Here is a 15321-nt window from a genome sequence, read left to right on the forward strand (position 1 = left end):
AAACTATAAAAACTTAGGTTTATTTAAGATTATCTAAGTTATTAATAATATAGTATATAAGCTAAAGCTTTTATAGTTAATAGAAAATATTTTCCTAGTATTCTATTTATAATTACTTTATTTAGATTGCTATAATCCTTTACCTAGTTAAGTTATACTGTCTTTACTACTAGTTTTTATAGGCAAGGGGTTTAAAAATAATAAAGTATTAAAAGTAGTTAACTTTTATATTAATTAGTATATAAATAACCTTATTATTAAAAGAAAAAGCTATTTATAGTATTATATTCATTATTATAAATATTTAAAATAGAATATAAACCTAGAATAATAGGTATAAATAGATACTATTAATTGTCTATAGCTTATAGCTAACTTCTATTATAAATATCTAGAAAAAGCTAGACTATATAACTTATTTAAAGTTTTAAAAGATTAGAGCTTTATACTTACTAAGTCATTAACTAATTATAATAGCTATAGGTCCTAATTTATAAGCTATACTACTAAATTTACTTAGCTAAAAAAGTGTCCTATATACTATAGTTAATATACTAAGTTATAGGCAATAAATAGCTTAATAAAGCTTACTTTTAAAGGGGAGGTTATATAATAGCTCTAGGCCTAGCTTAGTATAGGTATTCGCTTAGAGCAGGCGCTAAGCCTAATAGGCTTAGTATATATACTTATCTATACTTTTGTCTAATTCTTAGATAGACTTTTACTTATAGTTAGAATTCTATTAATCTTTTAAACTACTATTCTAAGACCCTAATATTCTTATAAAAAGCTATAGCTAGAAAATATAATATAATTTATATATTATTATATATATAAAAGTTATATAAAGTAGATAAAAGTATATACTAAGGCCTAAAAAGTATATACTAGCCTAACTATAAACCTTAAGTAACCTAGACTTTTATATATAATAGACTTAATATATTTCTTTTTAAGCTTAACTTAGACTTTTTTAAAATAATTAAAGATTTATATAAATATATTTAGTTATAGCTTTAGAGTAAACTTTTAATTTTTTAAATTAGGTTAAAATTCTATTAATATATATAATATATAGGTTTTCCTTTACTATAAATATTATATAATACTAAAGTATAAAGCTAGTACCTTAATTCTCTCTAGGTAATATTAAGTAAATTAATAAAATAAAAAGTATATTTTAAAGCTTTAACTAAGTACTTTTATATGAATTTTTAAATATTTTTATTAAATAGATTTTTATAATAATATATAATAATGTTGCTTCTCCTATAGGTAGCTAATTAGCGGGGAAAAAAAAGTATATATATTAAATTTTAATTATATAAAGGCTTTACTATAAAATAAACTAGTATATTAATTTATAAGCTTAATAATAGTTTAATTTATATAATTAAAAGCTTATTAAAATACGCTTAATTAGAGCTTTAAAACAAGTCTTTAATTATAATAATTAGAGTATTAGTAGCTAAGATATAATATAATTTATACTTTTCCACTAGTAGCTAATGAGTAGGGAAAGAAAAGTATAAGCCTACCTTTTTTGCCTATAGGACTACTACCTAATCCTAACCCTAAGCTATATAGAATATTATTTAAATATAAACTTAAAGAAAATAATATCTTTAAAATTAAAAAAATATTAAAAGAATAATATAATTAATATTTTATTAAATAAAAAAACTATTTAAAAAAAGAAAATATATAGGAATTAAAAGAATATTTATTATTTAATTATATAAAGAAGCTTTAGTACTTTTAATAATAATAATAATAAAAGTAAATAAAGTTTCTATTTATTTATTAAATTAATAAATATATATTATTAAATTACTATTTTTATTCTTCTTTATATTGTTTATTCTTTTCTATTTTTAGAATATTTTTTATATTAAAATTACTTAATTAATTTAACTTTTTTAAATAAAATTATTTTATTTTTTAAATATATAATAATTAGAATAAACAATTAGCTTTTATTTATTTAAATTATTAAAAATATTATATTATTTATTTATCTTTTTCTTAAAAAAAGCTAAATTATATTTTTAATTATATTTATTATATTTAATATAGTAAACTAATTAATTAATCTTTATATATTTAAAACCTTAATAAATATAATTCTTATAATAATATATAATAATATAATAATTATAATATTTCTTTTTTTTAAAAATATAATAATAATATTAAATATTATTATTAAAAAATTATATAATAAAGGAAATTAATAACTAAAGATAATTATATTAAAAAAAGAAATAATATTATAGCTTTATATAATAAATATAACTAGGTAACTATTATAAGATAAAAACAATAGCTATATTAAATTATAAAAAAGGATAATTAAAAAAAGGAAAAAATAGCTAAAATATTTAAATATATTTAAATACTAGAAATATTAAATAACCTTTAAATTAAATAAACTTAAAATAATTAAAAGTTAAATACTATTAAATAAATTAAATAAAGTTGTATATATAGAATCTTTTATTTATTTTATTAAATAAATTTCTTTATATTTAATATTAATTATATTTTTTATTATAGAATTTAAAATAATTATAACTTAATTCTATTTCACTATCTTGCTTTTATTTAACTTTTAACTATTATTTATATTCTAGGAAAACTAATTTATATACTTATAGTTAAATTAGTTAATACTATTTACTAGTTTAAATACTAGGGTTATAATAATTAATTAAAAGTCTATAAATAAGTTTAAAATATAATAAAAGCTAAGGTAGCTAATTAAAAAAAATATATTATTTAATTAAATAAGACTTTAGCTAATAGAATTAATTATAAAATATACTATTTAATATAATTAATAGAAGGGTTTTTTAGTTAATAATAGCTTATAAAATTAGTTACTACTTTTTTAACTACTAAAAACTAAGATATTATATTCTTTATAGTTTAATATACAAGTATTACTAAAAGAAACGGAAATTAGATTTGGAATTAGCGAGCTAAACTATACAAGTTTTATATATAAACTTTTATAGTTGGACTAAAACTCACATATCGAACGACCGCATATCCGCGCCGTAATCCTAACCCTCCTCCACGTATAATTTCTTTACTAAGCTTACTTCCATTTGTATTCACATTGTTTTCCTACATTCTCTGCGGCCTCTTTGCCAACCTTGATTTCAGCAACATACAATCCGGCATCGAGCCCACATGTGACGCCCCCAGCAGTAATAGTTCTTATTCTCTTCGAATTCAGTCCGCCATCGACATACCTACCTACCGCACCATCGCCGGTAGTAGGAACAACATCAATCGAACCATCGATTTCCTTGAGCACTTCCAATGCTGAATGATGCGTGGTAGCCCTCAACCCCTTCAAATGACCCGCCGCAGCAATGAGCAGAGCTCCAGTGCAAACAGAAAGCTGGATCCGCTCGTCACCATTCTCCCTTTTTGGATTCGCGTCGTTGAAAGCCTTGATAAACTCAATCTCCGGGCACGAAGTCTTCGCCATTTCCGGAGTCGGAAGCCCCCCAGGTACAACTAAGACGTCGAACTCTTCAACGCGCTTCGTCGCCTCTTCGATCGTCATTTCAACGTTAATTACCAAGCAATTTCCCGTAGTGACCGTTGGCGCGTGAGCGATAGGGTGGATGCTAAACGCGAATTCTGGGTTGTATAGGTCGTTGTTGTAGGTAGTAGTTGAAAGCATTTCTACCGGGCCGGCGAAGTCAAGGATTTCGGCATTTGGAAAGAGCAAGAGAGCGACTTGGTGGATCTTCTTGGGAGAGGCTGACATGGTCATGTATGATAGCGAGGCTTGGGTTACGGCGCCACTGGGTGAAAGAAATGATATGGCTGGGAGAAGACTTGTCTTCGATACTGGTCGAATTCGTGTTGATTCTCTAATACCTATCCAGGCCAAGATGTCTGAAGTGACTTAGTAATGTGGCAGATCAGTTGATATGAGGTGTGTACTGTATGGACTGGCTATAGATGTAAGGTGATGCTTATCGTATAGTCCACTGTGTTGATCGCTGCATCAAGCAGCTATATTCGAACTAATTAGAAGAATAAATGACCTCACGAAGTTTTGCAGCTTATAGACTTTGGCACAATTGACCGCGGAACATGCAAATACGTGCAGCTCGGGTTTATTATCTGATTCAGGCACATGCGGCAATACTACGAACACAGCCTAGTGCAGTCGCTGCTTTAAGGGCCTTGGATTACTCAAAAGCCTGAATCATCTTCTCTTTGTCGAGTGAAGCACTGTGGAATCTAGAACTGAATTGGGTCATTTGAATAGCCAAGACTTCGTTCAAGATGTTATCAGCAAGGGGAGCGCAATGGGCTAAGATTGGATACCTCCACGGCAAGCCAGATGCGTACGACCCAAAAGACAACCCCAATGGTGTTGTAAGCTTCACCAATGCCGAGAATGTAAGTCGAAGCGAGTAATACAAGGGTTAAGGACATTAAGAGGCTGACAGATTTTCCTACACGCCGATCTGGCTGACTTCTTCAATACGCATGTATGCCGTCTCCTCATGAACAGCAGGTAAGAAAAGCTGAGAATTCGATGCGAAGAACCACTTCGACAAGGAATGTTGCGCGTATGGGGAGGGCTATACTGGAACATTACGACTTCGGACTGCGATGGCGACGCACCTTAATGCCTCTTTCCATCCAGCGCAAGCGATCGACCCGGAGGAGGTCACTTTTGCTGCTGGAGTGACTGATCTCAACGAGGTTTGCGCGCTGGTCACCTGTGATCCAGATCGACATGACTCTGTCATGCTTGGGAGGCCTATTTATGGGCCCTTCTCTAAAGATCTTGCTATGCGAACAGGGTGAGTGGATGAGAGCCACCAGAATGCTCTGAGCTCGACTAACCGCTCTCTGTAAAGGGTGAGACTGGAATATGTATCTGTTGGAGATACGGATCAATTCACGCCCGCTTGCGTTGCAGCGTATGATGCTGGATTTGAAGCTGCAAAGAGACGTGGAAGCAACATAAAAGCGCTTATTATCTGCAACCCACACAACCCTTTAGGTAACGGATTGTGTCGAAATTGTTGGTAGAGCTGTACAGTTGACCCTTGATAAGGCCAATGTTACCCACGCGAAACTCTCGTAGCGTTGCTGCAACTCTGCGCTGCAAAAGGGATCCACCTCATTAGCGACGAGATCTACGCCCTCTCGGTCTACAACAGAGACGATCGTCCATCGAAGAAGTTCACTTCGATACGAGCTATAGACTTCAATGGCATCATTGATCCTCAACAAGTTCACATACTTTATGGTATGTCAAAAGTAAGTGACCGAACAACTCACGGGCTGGATTGTTGAATCTATAACGCTGCGATAGGATTATGGTGCCGCCGGGCTGCGCTTAGGCTGTGTTATCTCGCAGAATCGCCAGTTCTCGAAGGCTACAAGGTCCGTATGGTGAGTGATCCGTACCGGCAGATGCTTCTGTAAGCGCTGCTCACGCAGTCCCACCAGTCGCTTTTCCTCGCCTTCTCAATTTTCCATGCAACTTGCAGCAAACTTCCTAGAAGACCGAGCGTTCGTTACACAACTACTTCAGAAATCGCGAAATCGGCTGCTTTCGAGTCGTCTAAAGGCTGAAAACATCTTGACTCGTGCTGGTATCGAATATCACCATAAAGGGTGCGTACCTATCAGATCAGGACCGAGTTGTATCTATGTCTTGAGATGTATCGCTCTGATGTTCGTACAATCTGACAATGATACAGAAATGCAGGTCTTTTTCTATGGCTCGATTTGGCGCCGTATCTTCCGTTTGACGAAGCTAACGGAGATGGGTGGGCGGCAGAGAGATTGTTATCTAAGCGATTCGAGCTAGCAGGTGTCATCATGGATACTGGAGAGGAGTATCATGCCCCAGACCCAGGTAGATTCCGCTTCATGTTTTGTGTCGAGGAGAGTACCCTCAGGGAAGGTATCAGGAGGTCAAGTTTGCCCTCTTCCCACGAGACTATCCGAAGGTACATTCATACTGACGGTAAGAGTGCAGGATTTCAAAGGCGTTATCATCTTGACCAATCGAATGTTGTCCTCCCATAGATGATTCGGACCTGGTCAGAATCCCTTTGGCTGCGGCATTCTCGCCTCGCAAACGACTAAGATATTTTCTTCACCCAAACGCTTATGTCACAAACACACGACATGATGAGAAAGCATTCGTAGCTTTATCGTATAACTACATTTGTGGGAGATCTATCTCTTGATTATTCGCATAGGCCTCAATCTATTCAAATGCATTTCTCAAATCTCAAAGAATGAATAGGGCAAGCATTTCCCCAACTTACGACTTCACCAAATCCTTGGTGGTATGCCGATCCCCATATGCTCTTGACCAGTAAGTGGTCTTTTTGCCTGAGGAACGCTCTATTTTGGACAATGTTGTCGTGTCAGCGATGAGAGGTAATGTTGCTCTCGGACTTGATGTCTCTACTATCGAGTGTTCGTGATGCCAAGTTCCATTATGTCTGTCGCTCCCACCTTGGTCAACTGATCCATAATGGGTGCTATGTTTCTCTTCTCCACCATGACGCTTACAGCAATCCAGCCTTCTTCATCGAGTGCTATAATAGTGGGAGCGCGCTTGCCAGGAGCGATGGCGGTCGCCGCCGCCATATTTTTCCGCTCGATGTTGTACTGGCACAAAACGAACTCTTGCGCTGTTATAACACCTCTGATGCGAGCTGCAATCAGATCTACCAAGTCTGTATTGCTGGGAGAACGCGACTTGATCAGGATAGCGCTGGACTTCACTACAGTATCAATGGGCTTCAACCCAGCAGCCTTCATCGTCTCTCCAGACTCTGCGACAGTTAGCGTCCTACAGAATCTTGACGCTAGCGCAGCTTGAATTCATCGACAATCCCGTCTGCGACCCCAAGGGCATAAGCCGCTTCCATACTGCCACTCAATTCAACTATGTTCGTCCTGATTTTGCCATTGCAAGATGTATCCCCGTCATTAACTCGGTCTATCTCATTCTCGAGGTTTCTGAAATACTCCCTTGTTAAGTGAACAAAACTAGTCCCAATATTTTTCCCGATCAGGTCATGTGGCGTCTGATATCGTCCATTTTCCGGAACCTGTAGCTGCAACTTGCAGGCCCCGAAGCCCACGTCCATAATCGTCTCGGATCCTGTCGTATTCCTCTGTATCTCCCCCGATGTGGCTTCATCCGAAAAGCGTCGCGTCTGCTGCATGGTTCGGATGCCGACCTCATGTTCTTGAACCTGATCGTACCCTGTAACTCCCAGGTCGACACGACCCTGGCCAACAAAGGTGGGAATGTCGGCGGCGGGGAGAAAGACGAGGGCGATCGGGAGGTTCATGACCAGAGCAATATCTAGATGATGCTCTCTACTGAAGTGGATATCGGCGCCCTCAAGGAGATTCAGCGTTGCTCGGTTCAGCCGACCCGCTGATAGACCGACCCAGTGAGCTCGGTTGGGGCTTTCTCGGCATGCATTGTCCAGTAGTACTCACTCTTGGGTACCGCAAACAATAGCCTCCGTTCCAGACTGTGTTGCGGTAGCAATAAGTCAGCTAGCTGTTATCACATTACAGCACTAACTGGTTGAAGAGAGGAGAAGCCAGATCTTGACTCGCACGAATCTTAAAGGTCACGAGGGGCACGCACTAATTGATGAGATCCATTGAGATGCAAAATCAAGTTGCAACAGGGTCACGATGCTTAGGCTCGCAAAGTCCTTGATCTTACAGCGAAGGGGGAAAGACCCTGTGTTCTGTACTTTATCTGTTTCGCCTTCTATGTATGGAAGTCACCCGTGCTATACTGTGGCTGACATTGAAGACAGATCTTCAAATTGACGGCTTCGTCCAAAGCATTGGGACGATCTATCGCGTCATGAGTGGGTGGATTAGTATCGTGGTTGTCCGACGTTCTTAAAGGCGCATGTCGTCCAGTACACTTTCCATCTTCTTCCAACCCTGATTTCTACAGCGACGAAGTATTTCGATTTGCATGTCGCAACTGGTAAGCGTCCACAATCTAGCCTTTTGCAGCTTACCATATTCTATGTCAATGAATTCGTGGACCCTGAAGTGACTCCATAGAGATCAGCTAACCTGAACAGGGAAGTCTCCGAGGAGATCGCCAGGATCCGCGGTGATCAACCTGAAGAGGTAAATGCCAGATGCCACTATGACGCCAACTCTCCGCGGCGCGAAACGGGTCGAGCTCCCTGCTTCTCAATCCTGCCGAATGAAACCACTAGATCCTACAGCAAAGACCCTGTAGAAGAGGTGCGACTAGAGACATAACATTACAGGCATGAATAACCGGGCTCATGGCTTAGTTTACGAGGAATTGCTTGGCAGGCTGGACGCGTCAAGCTTATGGATGCAGAAACTTCACGGATCAGGCTGCAATATCGCCAAAGGATCTTTAAATTGCTTTGCAGATGAAGCAAAAATGATCACGGCAGAGTAAGCTGCGTTCTGAGCAGCAGAGATGTTCACTTTCTGGATCCCACATTTTTATGAACCCAAGCTGTCTCTCACATCACCTCAAATACGTACCACCTCTCAAAAGTGTCTTACCAAAAATTGCAGTAGAGAAATCACGGAGGTATACCAAATCATTTTGGTCATTTTCTGTGGACACTCCATCAGTGAAAGCTTGTAGTTCATATTGCGCTGCACTAAACACTGGAGTCAAATGTCTGATTCAGGTAATCATACCGCAGGGCAATTTAGTTGAGCAGAAGCTTCAGTCCGCATGATGCTCGACTACTGGAAGGACAGCGAATGCTGACACTGCGATTTTATATGATAATGAGTACTTTACCCTGTTACATGCCTCAATACTTCAACGGTCGCCATAACACTCTAACTAGGAGTAACTGGAATAGAGAAGCCCCGTTGTAAGATATTAGATACACGTAAAACATCATGGCGACTTTCTCGGGATGTGATGACGAAAAACGCTCCCATTGTAATAATACCTACCCGTGGTTCTGGAATGCGTTCACCACGTTCGAAAAAGCAAAGCGACTCCGTGACCAACGCCCGATCCTCAGGGGAAAGCAATCCAAGTGTCTCGCCACAAACGTCGTCTGGGGCGCATATGCCACCCCTCTCAGCCCTAAAAAATAGAATCTGGCTCCAAGCCCTGGCATGATGAGGGATGAGAGAATCCAGCTCAAAAGGCTTTGCGAAAGCCTGAAGACGTCCGTAGTCTCCAAGGCAGGCTAGCAGATGTGCATCATACATATTCACACCATAGGCACCTGCCGTAGCCAAAACGCTCTGGAACCCGGGTGGTCTGGGATTTGCTTCGATGAGGACACAACGGGGTGACTGCTTTGTTGGGAAGCTTGCTTTTGGACGCAAATCTACCAGATGGCCTTTTTCTTTGAAGACCATGGAAGAGTTCTGCACTCGAGCTTCGAGGTGATATACTCCAGTCTTCAGCCCGATCTGCAGTAAGAATTGGTGCAATTCTTGACGCACGAGAGCGAGTTCGGTAGCTGGTAGCTTGGAAGGCAGGACGTTGGCGTTCTCCCCGAAATTTTTGTTGCCTGACCCATCATCGCCTGGACTTGGGAAGTCGTCAGACACTTCGAAAAAGAGGATCTGCCCGTCTAGAAGAATGAAGTTGACGTCCAACTCAGGCCCCTCAATGTAAGCCTCTACGAGCACCTGTTTGCCAGAGCCGAGGTCTGTGCGTCTTACTGCTTCTAGTAGTTCGGTCTGAGTATCGACTTTGTACACATGCGCAGATCCGGCACCCTGTTCCGGTTTGACAATGAGAGGATACTGGGGAATGAATTCTCTCGTTGCCATCTGCTGTTCAAGATCTGGTACGTTCTTCACCAACGTCATTGGCGCCGCACCTCCGGCAATGATTCTTGATTCGTACTTGTTACTCGCGCATGCTATAGCCTCTGGAGGCTCTGCTGGCAGCCCTAATATCACCGCTGCTCTAGCAACTGGGGCTAGACATGCGCTGGCAATAGCACAAAGGCCATCTACCTTCCCGTATGCTTTGACGGCTGCGGCAATGCGCACATGAAAGCTGTTGTCGATCGTCATATCGATGGGGACGAAATCACTATACAGATGCTGCATTGAGGGATCTGTAAGGAAATGTCCAGGGCGATCAAAGACCACAAGATTGATCCCGAGTGCGATCGCAGAGTGATATAAAGGAAGGTACGATTTGAGATTCAGGTGGCCATCGATCAGGGCTAGGGTTTTCTGCTTCGGCTTGACATCGAGTAACCATCTAAAATTGATGCGCGCATTTATCTCCTCAAGAACGAAAGCGTCATCCTTAGATCGAGACTGGTCGTCCGGGCGTACGAGCATGAATAGACAGCCGCCGAATAATTCTTGAAGCTCATGGCTGTTGACTGGGCTGACCCGCTGCCCGAAAACAGTACGATCGAGCAAGACACCGAGGTCTGCACACCCAGCGAAACGTCCGTGGAAACACCTGGTGCGAGCAAGATAGCCAGAGCGAATAGGCACGACCAAAAAGACACGACCAAGCCAAGAAGTGCCAGGGATGAGGGGATCCATAGATTCCACAGTAGTCAGCAGCTCCTTCAGGCAGTTGCTGTAAGCAAGAAGTTAGCTGAATATTCATTGCATGCTTCAATAGAGAAGACAATGATGGCCGCTTGTACCTTTCCTCATTCCGAATACAGTCGTCTCCCACACCGTTTCGTACATCGATGCTCACCTGTACCGAAACCACGGCATAGTCACTACCTTTTGTCTCCGGCACGTGAATCACTGGAGACCAAGAACATTTGACCTCAAGGTACTTTTCACGCCCATTGATGTTTCTAACTGGCTGATGTTTGACACTCTGCCTGCACCTCACCAGCAGAGATGTGGAGAATGCCTCACGGTCGCTAAATGTGGATCGCGTCATTTTCAGTGGTTTGACTTTGACCCTTTCTGGACTTGGATATGCGCGCAAGTCTACTTCGTGCTGATCAAATGGCTCGTTGAGTCTTGCTCAAGTGATATCATAGCATGACGAAGATTTCATAACTACGTGCTCAGCTGTGACTGTGACTAAGATATATGGGAAGACAAGCAAGAAGGGTCTGAGCTTTCGACTTACGCGTCATAAACGTTGGCAAACACCTCCAGTCCATTAGCTGGAGCAAAATGAATACTTATGCGGCGAAGTGGAGACCGCACCTGCTCTGTGGACACGTCAGTGTGCGTAAAGAATGCCCACAGAATCACGCTTGATAGAAGGCTCGGCTGGTTCGGAAATGTTTCTATTAATCCCTAAATCTTCCACTTAGACTTCCTCGATATTGATTGGCTGACATACAAGGCTGACCAGCTTTCGGTCCATGGAATGATCCGGTCTATTGTTTTTATACCCATTTTGAGACGATGCAGGCCTCGGACCGGACCGTATGCATGCCCCTGAGTCTAAGCAATTGGCCTTATACCGTCGGCATATTGTTCCTCGACATACCCCGTTGGGTCGAGGCAAAGCCACTGTGGTGGAGGGCGCGTCATCAGACGCATGATACTTTCCGGGCGGCAGTTATTCCCTCCTTGTGCTATACTAATGCCTTCGAGCCGCTGATTGATGAGATAGGTAATTTGTAAAAGACTGCATCGTGCAGCTTGTTCTTTCTCATTGAGTACGACCAGTTTAATCGCTGCCACGCCAATTCAACATTTAGCACCATCATGTATGTCGTTAATCCGCTCAACACCTTCAAAGGAACCGACTCGCTACGGAAATATTTCGATCCAGATGCGCAGCCCCCATTGCCCCTTGTCGAGCTGCCAGAGAAGCTCAACCCCTTTCGTGGCGATGGCGTCCGCATTTACGCAAAGATGCTCACAGCTCTACCCGCACAAAATGTCAAAGCTCTCCCAGGTGAGATACATCCTAAGCTCCAAACCAAGAACCGAGATGTTCTGACAATTGATCGTAGCACTGAACATGCTCTTGAACGACGAAGCTGCCGCAGACGGCAGCATCAAAGAAGTGAGCTCAGGCTCTACAGTGACCTCGCTCGCTATCACCGCCCGGGTGCTTTACGACAACGACGACACGACCGCATTCGTCTCCAACAAAGCCTCCCTTGACCGTGTACGTGAGCTTCAATTCTACGGTCTCAAAGTCGCACTCTACGGCGGGCCCACCTACACCGAAACTACAGACCCCAGAGGCCCCGTTGAGTGGGCTCGACGCTTAGGGAGGGAAGATAGCAAGACGGTCAATCTGGGGCAGTACGACAACGACTTCAATTGGAAGTCGCACGAGCGCTGGACGGGACCGCAGGTCTGGAAGCAATTACCTGAGATTGACATCTTTTGTATGGGGATGGGCAGCACGGGCTGCGTGACCGGAGCAGGACGCTACTTGAAATCGCAGAAGCCGTCGGTGAAGGTGCTGGGGGTGTGCAATGACGAAGCAGATCTGGTGCCAGGACCAAGGGAACGGCCGTTGCATGAGACCAGCCCGTTTCCTTGGAAAGAGATCGTGGATTTCACCGAGAATGTGAGCTCGTTGGAGTCGTATCGGGTGTCTATGAGGCTGTCCCGTGAAGGCCTCATTGCGGGCCCGTCCAGTGGCATGAACCTACAAGGCTTGTTTAACTTTCTGCAAAGAGAGAAGGAGAATGGGACGTTGCGCGAGTATGCGGATCCAGTGACGGGGGAAATCTCGTGTGTGTTTGTGTGTTGCGACTTGCCGCAGAAGCATGTGGACACGTACTTTAAGAAGCTTCCACCAGAAGAGTTTCAGCCTACGATCAATGATGTGAGTGATTCTACCTGCGTGCCGTAGACGAGGCTGATCACTTTCTGGACAGGAGCTTTTCGCAGTAGATCAGCATGTCTACAGTTTTAGATGGGAGATCGATCCGCGAGAGTCTGAACAGCAACTTGAGGGTATTCTTCCTCTCATCAAAGAACTCGGGGCATGTGAGGGCTCTAAAGGGACAGACGAGCCTGATTCAGACCACTTCTCTCGTGCTGTCCGTTTTGTCGACTTGCGCTGCCCCAACGATTTCAAATCTTGCCATGTCACTGGTGCTTACAGCTGCCCGCTGCCAAACTCAATGGCGGAAACGCCAACACCGTTTGACTTTGGAGATACAAAGGTGCTACTGGATCAATGGAAGGAATTGAATGTGATGCTGCGAAATCAGGAGGCTTCTCAGTGGCTTAGTGACAAGGAGTCTCCTTTGGTTGTGATCGATTACAATGGAGACACGTCACGGATCTTAACGGCTATTCTGAGGGCTCAGGGGGTCGAAGCGTATAGCTTCAGGGACGGAATGCCTGGAGTTCTCAAGTATCTCAACAGTGAAGGTACTTGCAGGACATGAGCATTAAGTCAAATGTTGTGGAATCAATCTATGTAATTTTATCAAAATGCAACGGGAATACGTCCTATGTGTACCATTGAGCGAGTTTTCATACCAATAGTTCAGATCATTGCTCGATCACGGGCGCAGCTCAGTAGAACAAGCTGGGAGTACAAGTCTCTGATCAGGATAATCTAGGAGATGTGTAAGCGGGCTTGTTGATCTCGGAGAAAAAGCCCGAAGCTGGCCGATACGACTTGCCTGTAGATCCTAGACCATCCAAACCACCGCGTCATAACCGAGTGCCGCAGTCATGTCGCGGTGGATTATATCAAATTCGCCCGCTATGCCGCGAGTGCGGCAAAGAGAAAATGTAGGAGAATGGACGCAATAGGATAGACGATGAAGCTTATAGGAAGCCTCTCGCGTGCCCATCGATGTAATGAATATCAACCTAGCGCATTCTTGACTTCGTTCGAAGCCAAAGTTCGACAATCAATACTTCCTGAAGCAATATTTCTTTCACAATGAAGCCCAACACCGACTATCTCAATGTACCCGAAAAGGGCATGGCAGCCTACCGAGCGCCCTCACTTCTCCAGCCCCATAAAGCGCGACAAGCCCTGCGTGATGCCTATCATGGCCGGATTCCTCGCATGATAGGGTACTACTGCGGCTTTTGTGACCGCTCAAGTTCTCGAATCATTGCGCAGCTGGGGGCAGATTTCGTCTGGGTGGACTGGGAGCATGCTTCGTGCAATGTCGAGACGATGACGGACGTAAGGCTCTCCTTGCCAATATAATTTGCGTCTCACGCACTGATGACGGGGCCAGGTCGTACACACCATCATGTTCATGAGCGAAGGTCGCACAATGCCATTCGTTCGGTAAATAATCACTGATCTCTACATATACATCGAGCCAGCTGATCATAATTCCAGGATCCCGAACCACGACCACGCATCCATAGGCTACGCTCTCGACGCTGGAACCTCCGTCATCGTCCCCCACGTCGACACAGTCGAGCAAGCCAAACACATCGCCGCAGCAACGAAATTCCTCGACAAGCACGGGGGCACGCGCTCCGCACCGCCAACACGCTGGCTAGGCGGCCTCGCCGACGCCGTCGTCGACCCCACGCGCCACATCTGGGAGAACCAGAATGAGCAAGCAGCGTTGATCATCCAGCTCGAAAGCCGCGAAGGCGTCAACAATCTCGATGGTATGCTGAGCGCTGTGGGCCATCACATCGATGCGTGCTGGATGGGCACACTGGACATGCGGGCGACGATGGGATTGGATGGGATTTGGGGCGATGAGCCCGAGTTCCAGGCTGTGGTCAAACAGTTCGAGGAGGTGCTGAGGAAACATGATAAGCCGAATGCGGGGCCCTGCTTCAATGGCGCGTGGGAAAGGGCGAGGAATAAGATGTTTACGGTTGTGGCGGCGGATTTCATGACCTTGGCGAGTGAGAAGGAGAAGATTGAGGATGCTAGACGGAATTTGGGCCCTTTGGAGGGTAAAGGGCGGAAAGGGGAGTCGTCGACGGTATCAGGGGTGAGCAATGGTGTGAGCAATGGCGTGAGCAATGGTGTGTGCAATGGGATAAAAGTCTAGGTGAGCACACACCCTGTGGACTGAGTAGCCAATCAAGTCAGTTCATAGGCAAGATAACATTGACAACAACGAGTGTAAGCTGAGCAAATCACTGCCGACTCTCGTTAGTGTAACAGCTTCGCTTTTGCTCTTGGACTTGCTTTCAATTTCCTACATTGCAAACATTATGAACTTATCTCGCGCTATTACCTTTCTGTGCTGTTGAAGTGTCCTTTGTACGCAACCTTCATACAGGCCCTCACGCTCGAGTGCTCAAATTGTGCGCAAAGGCTTCCATTGTGACATAGGACTAGTCGATTATCCACTAGCCGCTGGTCAACACTGTAGAAGTTGGTATAAATTGTCGTGTAGA

General features: G+C 43.0%; 5 protein-coding genes across 5 annotated transcripts; 3 read left to right on the plus strand and 2 right to left on the minus strand.

The window, feature by feature from the left end:
• Positions 1-3100: 3100 nt before the first annotated feature.
• KY384_008834 (uncharacterized protein) lies at positions 3101-3784 on the minus strand (the record flags this gene model as incomplete). The annotated part of the gene is made up of 1 exon (XM_044817321.1): positions 3101-3784. One exon carries the CDS (start codon positions 3782-3784, stop codon positions 3101-3103), a length of 684 nt encoding a protein of 227 aa, XP_044664474.1.
• A 527-nt stretch (positions 3785-4311) lies between these two features.
• Positions 4312-4842, plus strand: KY384_008835 (uncharacterized protein; the record flags this gene model as incomplete). The annotated part of the gene is made up of 3 exons (XM_044817322.1): positions 4312-4428; positions 4479-4520; positions 4576-4842. 3 exons carry the CDS (start codon positions 4312-4314, stop codon positions 4840-4842), a joined length of 426 nt encoding a protein of 141 aa, XP_044664475.1.
• A 1626-nt stretch (positions 4843-6468) lies between these two features.
• On the minus strand, positions 6469-10936 carry KY384_008836 (uncharacterized protein; the record flags this gene model as incomplete). The annotated part of the gene is made up of 5 exons (XM_044817323.1): positions 6469-6839; positions 6938-7489; positions 7519-7553; positions 8981-10615; positions 10686-10936. 5 exons carry the CDS (start codon positions 10934-10936, stop codon positions 6469-6471), a joined length of 2844 nt encoding a protein of 947 aa, XP_044664476.1.
• Positions 10937-11721: 785 nt separating this feature from the next.
• Positions 11722-13751, plus strand: KY384_008837 (uncharacterized protein; the record flags this gene model as incomplete). Its single annotated transcript, XM_044817324.1, has 4 exons — positions 11722-11914; positions 11973-12802; positions 12855-13356; positions 13627-13751. 4 exons carry the CDS (start codon positions 11722-11724, stop codon positions 13749-13751), a joined length of 1650 nt encoding a protein of 549 aa, XP_044664477.1.
• Positions 13752-13879: 128 nt separating this feature from the next.
• KY384_008838 (uncharacterized protein) lies at positions 13880-14969 on the plus strand (the record flags this gene model as incomplete). The annotated part of the gene is made up of 3 exons (XM_044817325.1): positions 13880-14131; positions 14187-14239; positions 14294-14969. 3 exons carry the CDS (start codon positions 13880-13882, stop codon positions 14967-14969), a joined length of 981 nt encoding a protein of 326 aa, XP_044664478.1.
• Positions 14970-15321: the final 352 nt, after the last annotated feature.

The sequence above is a fragment of the Bacidia gigantensis genome (genome assembly GCF_019456465.1).
Source record: "Bacidia gigantensis strain McMullin 20006 chromosome Unknown scaffold_268, whole genome shotgun sequence".
In the NCBI taxonomy this organism is placed as follows: Eukaryota; Fungi; Ascomycota; class Lecanoromycetes; order Lecanorales; family Ramalinaceae; genus Bacidia; species Bacidia gigantensis.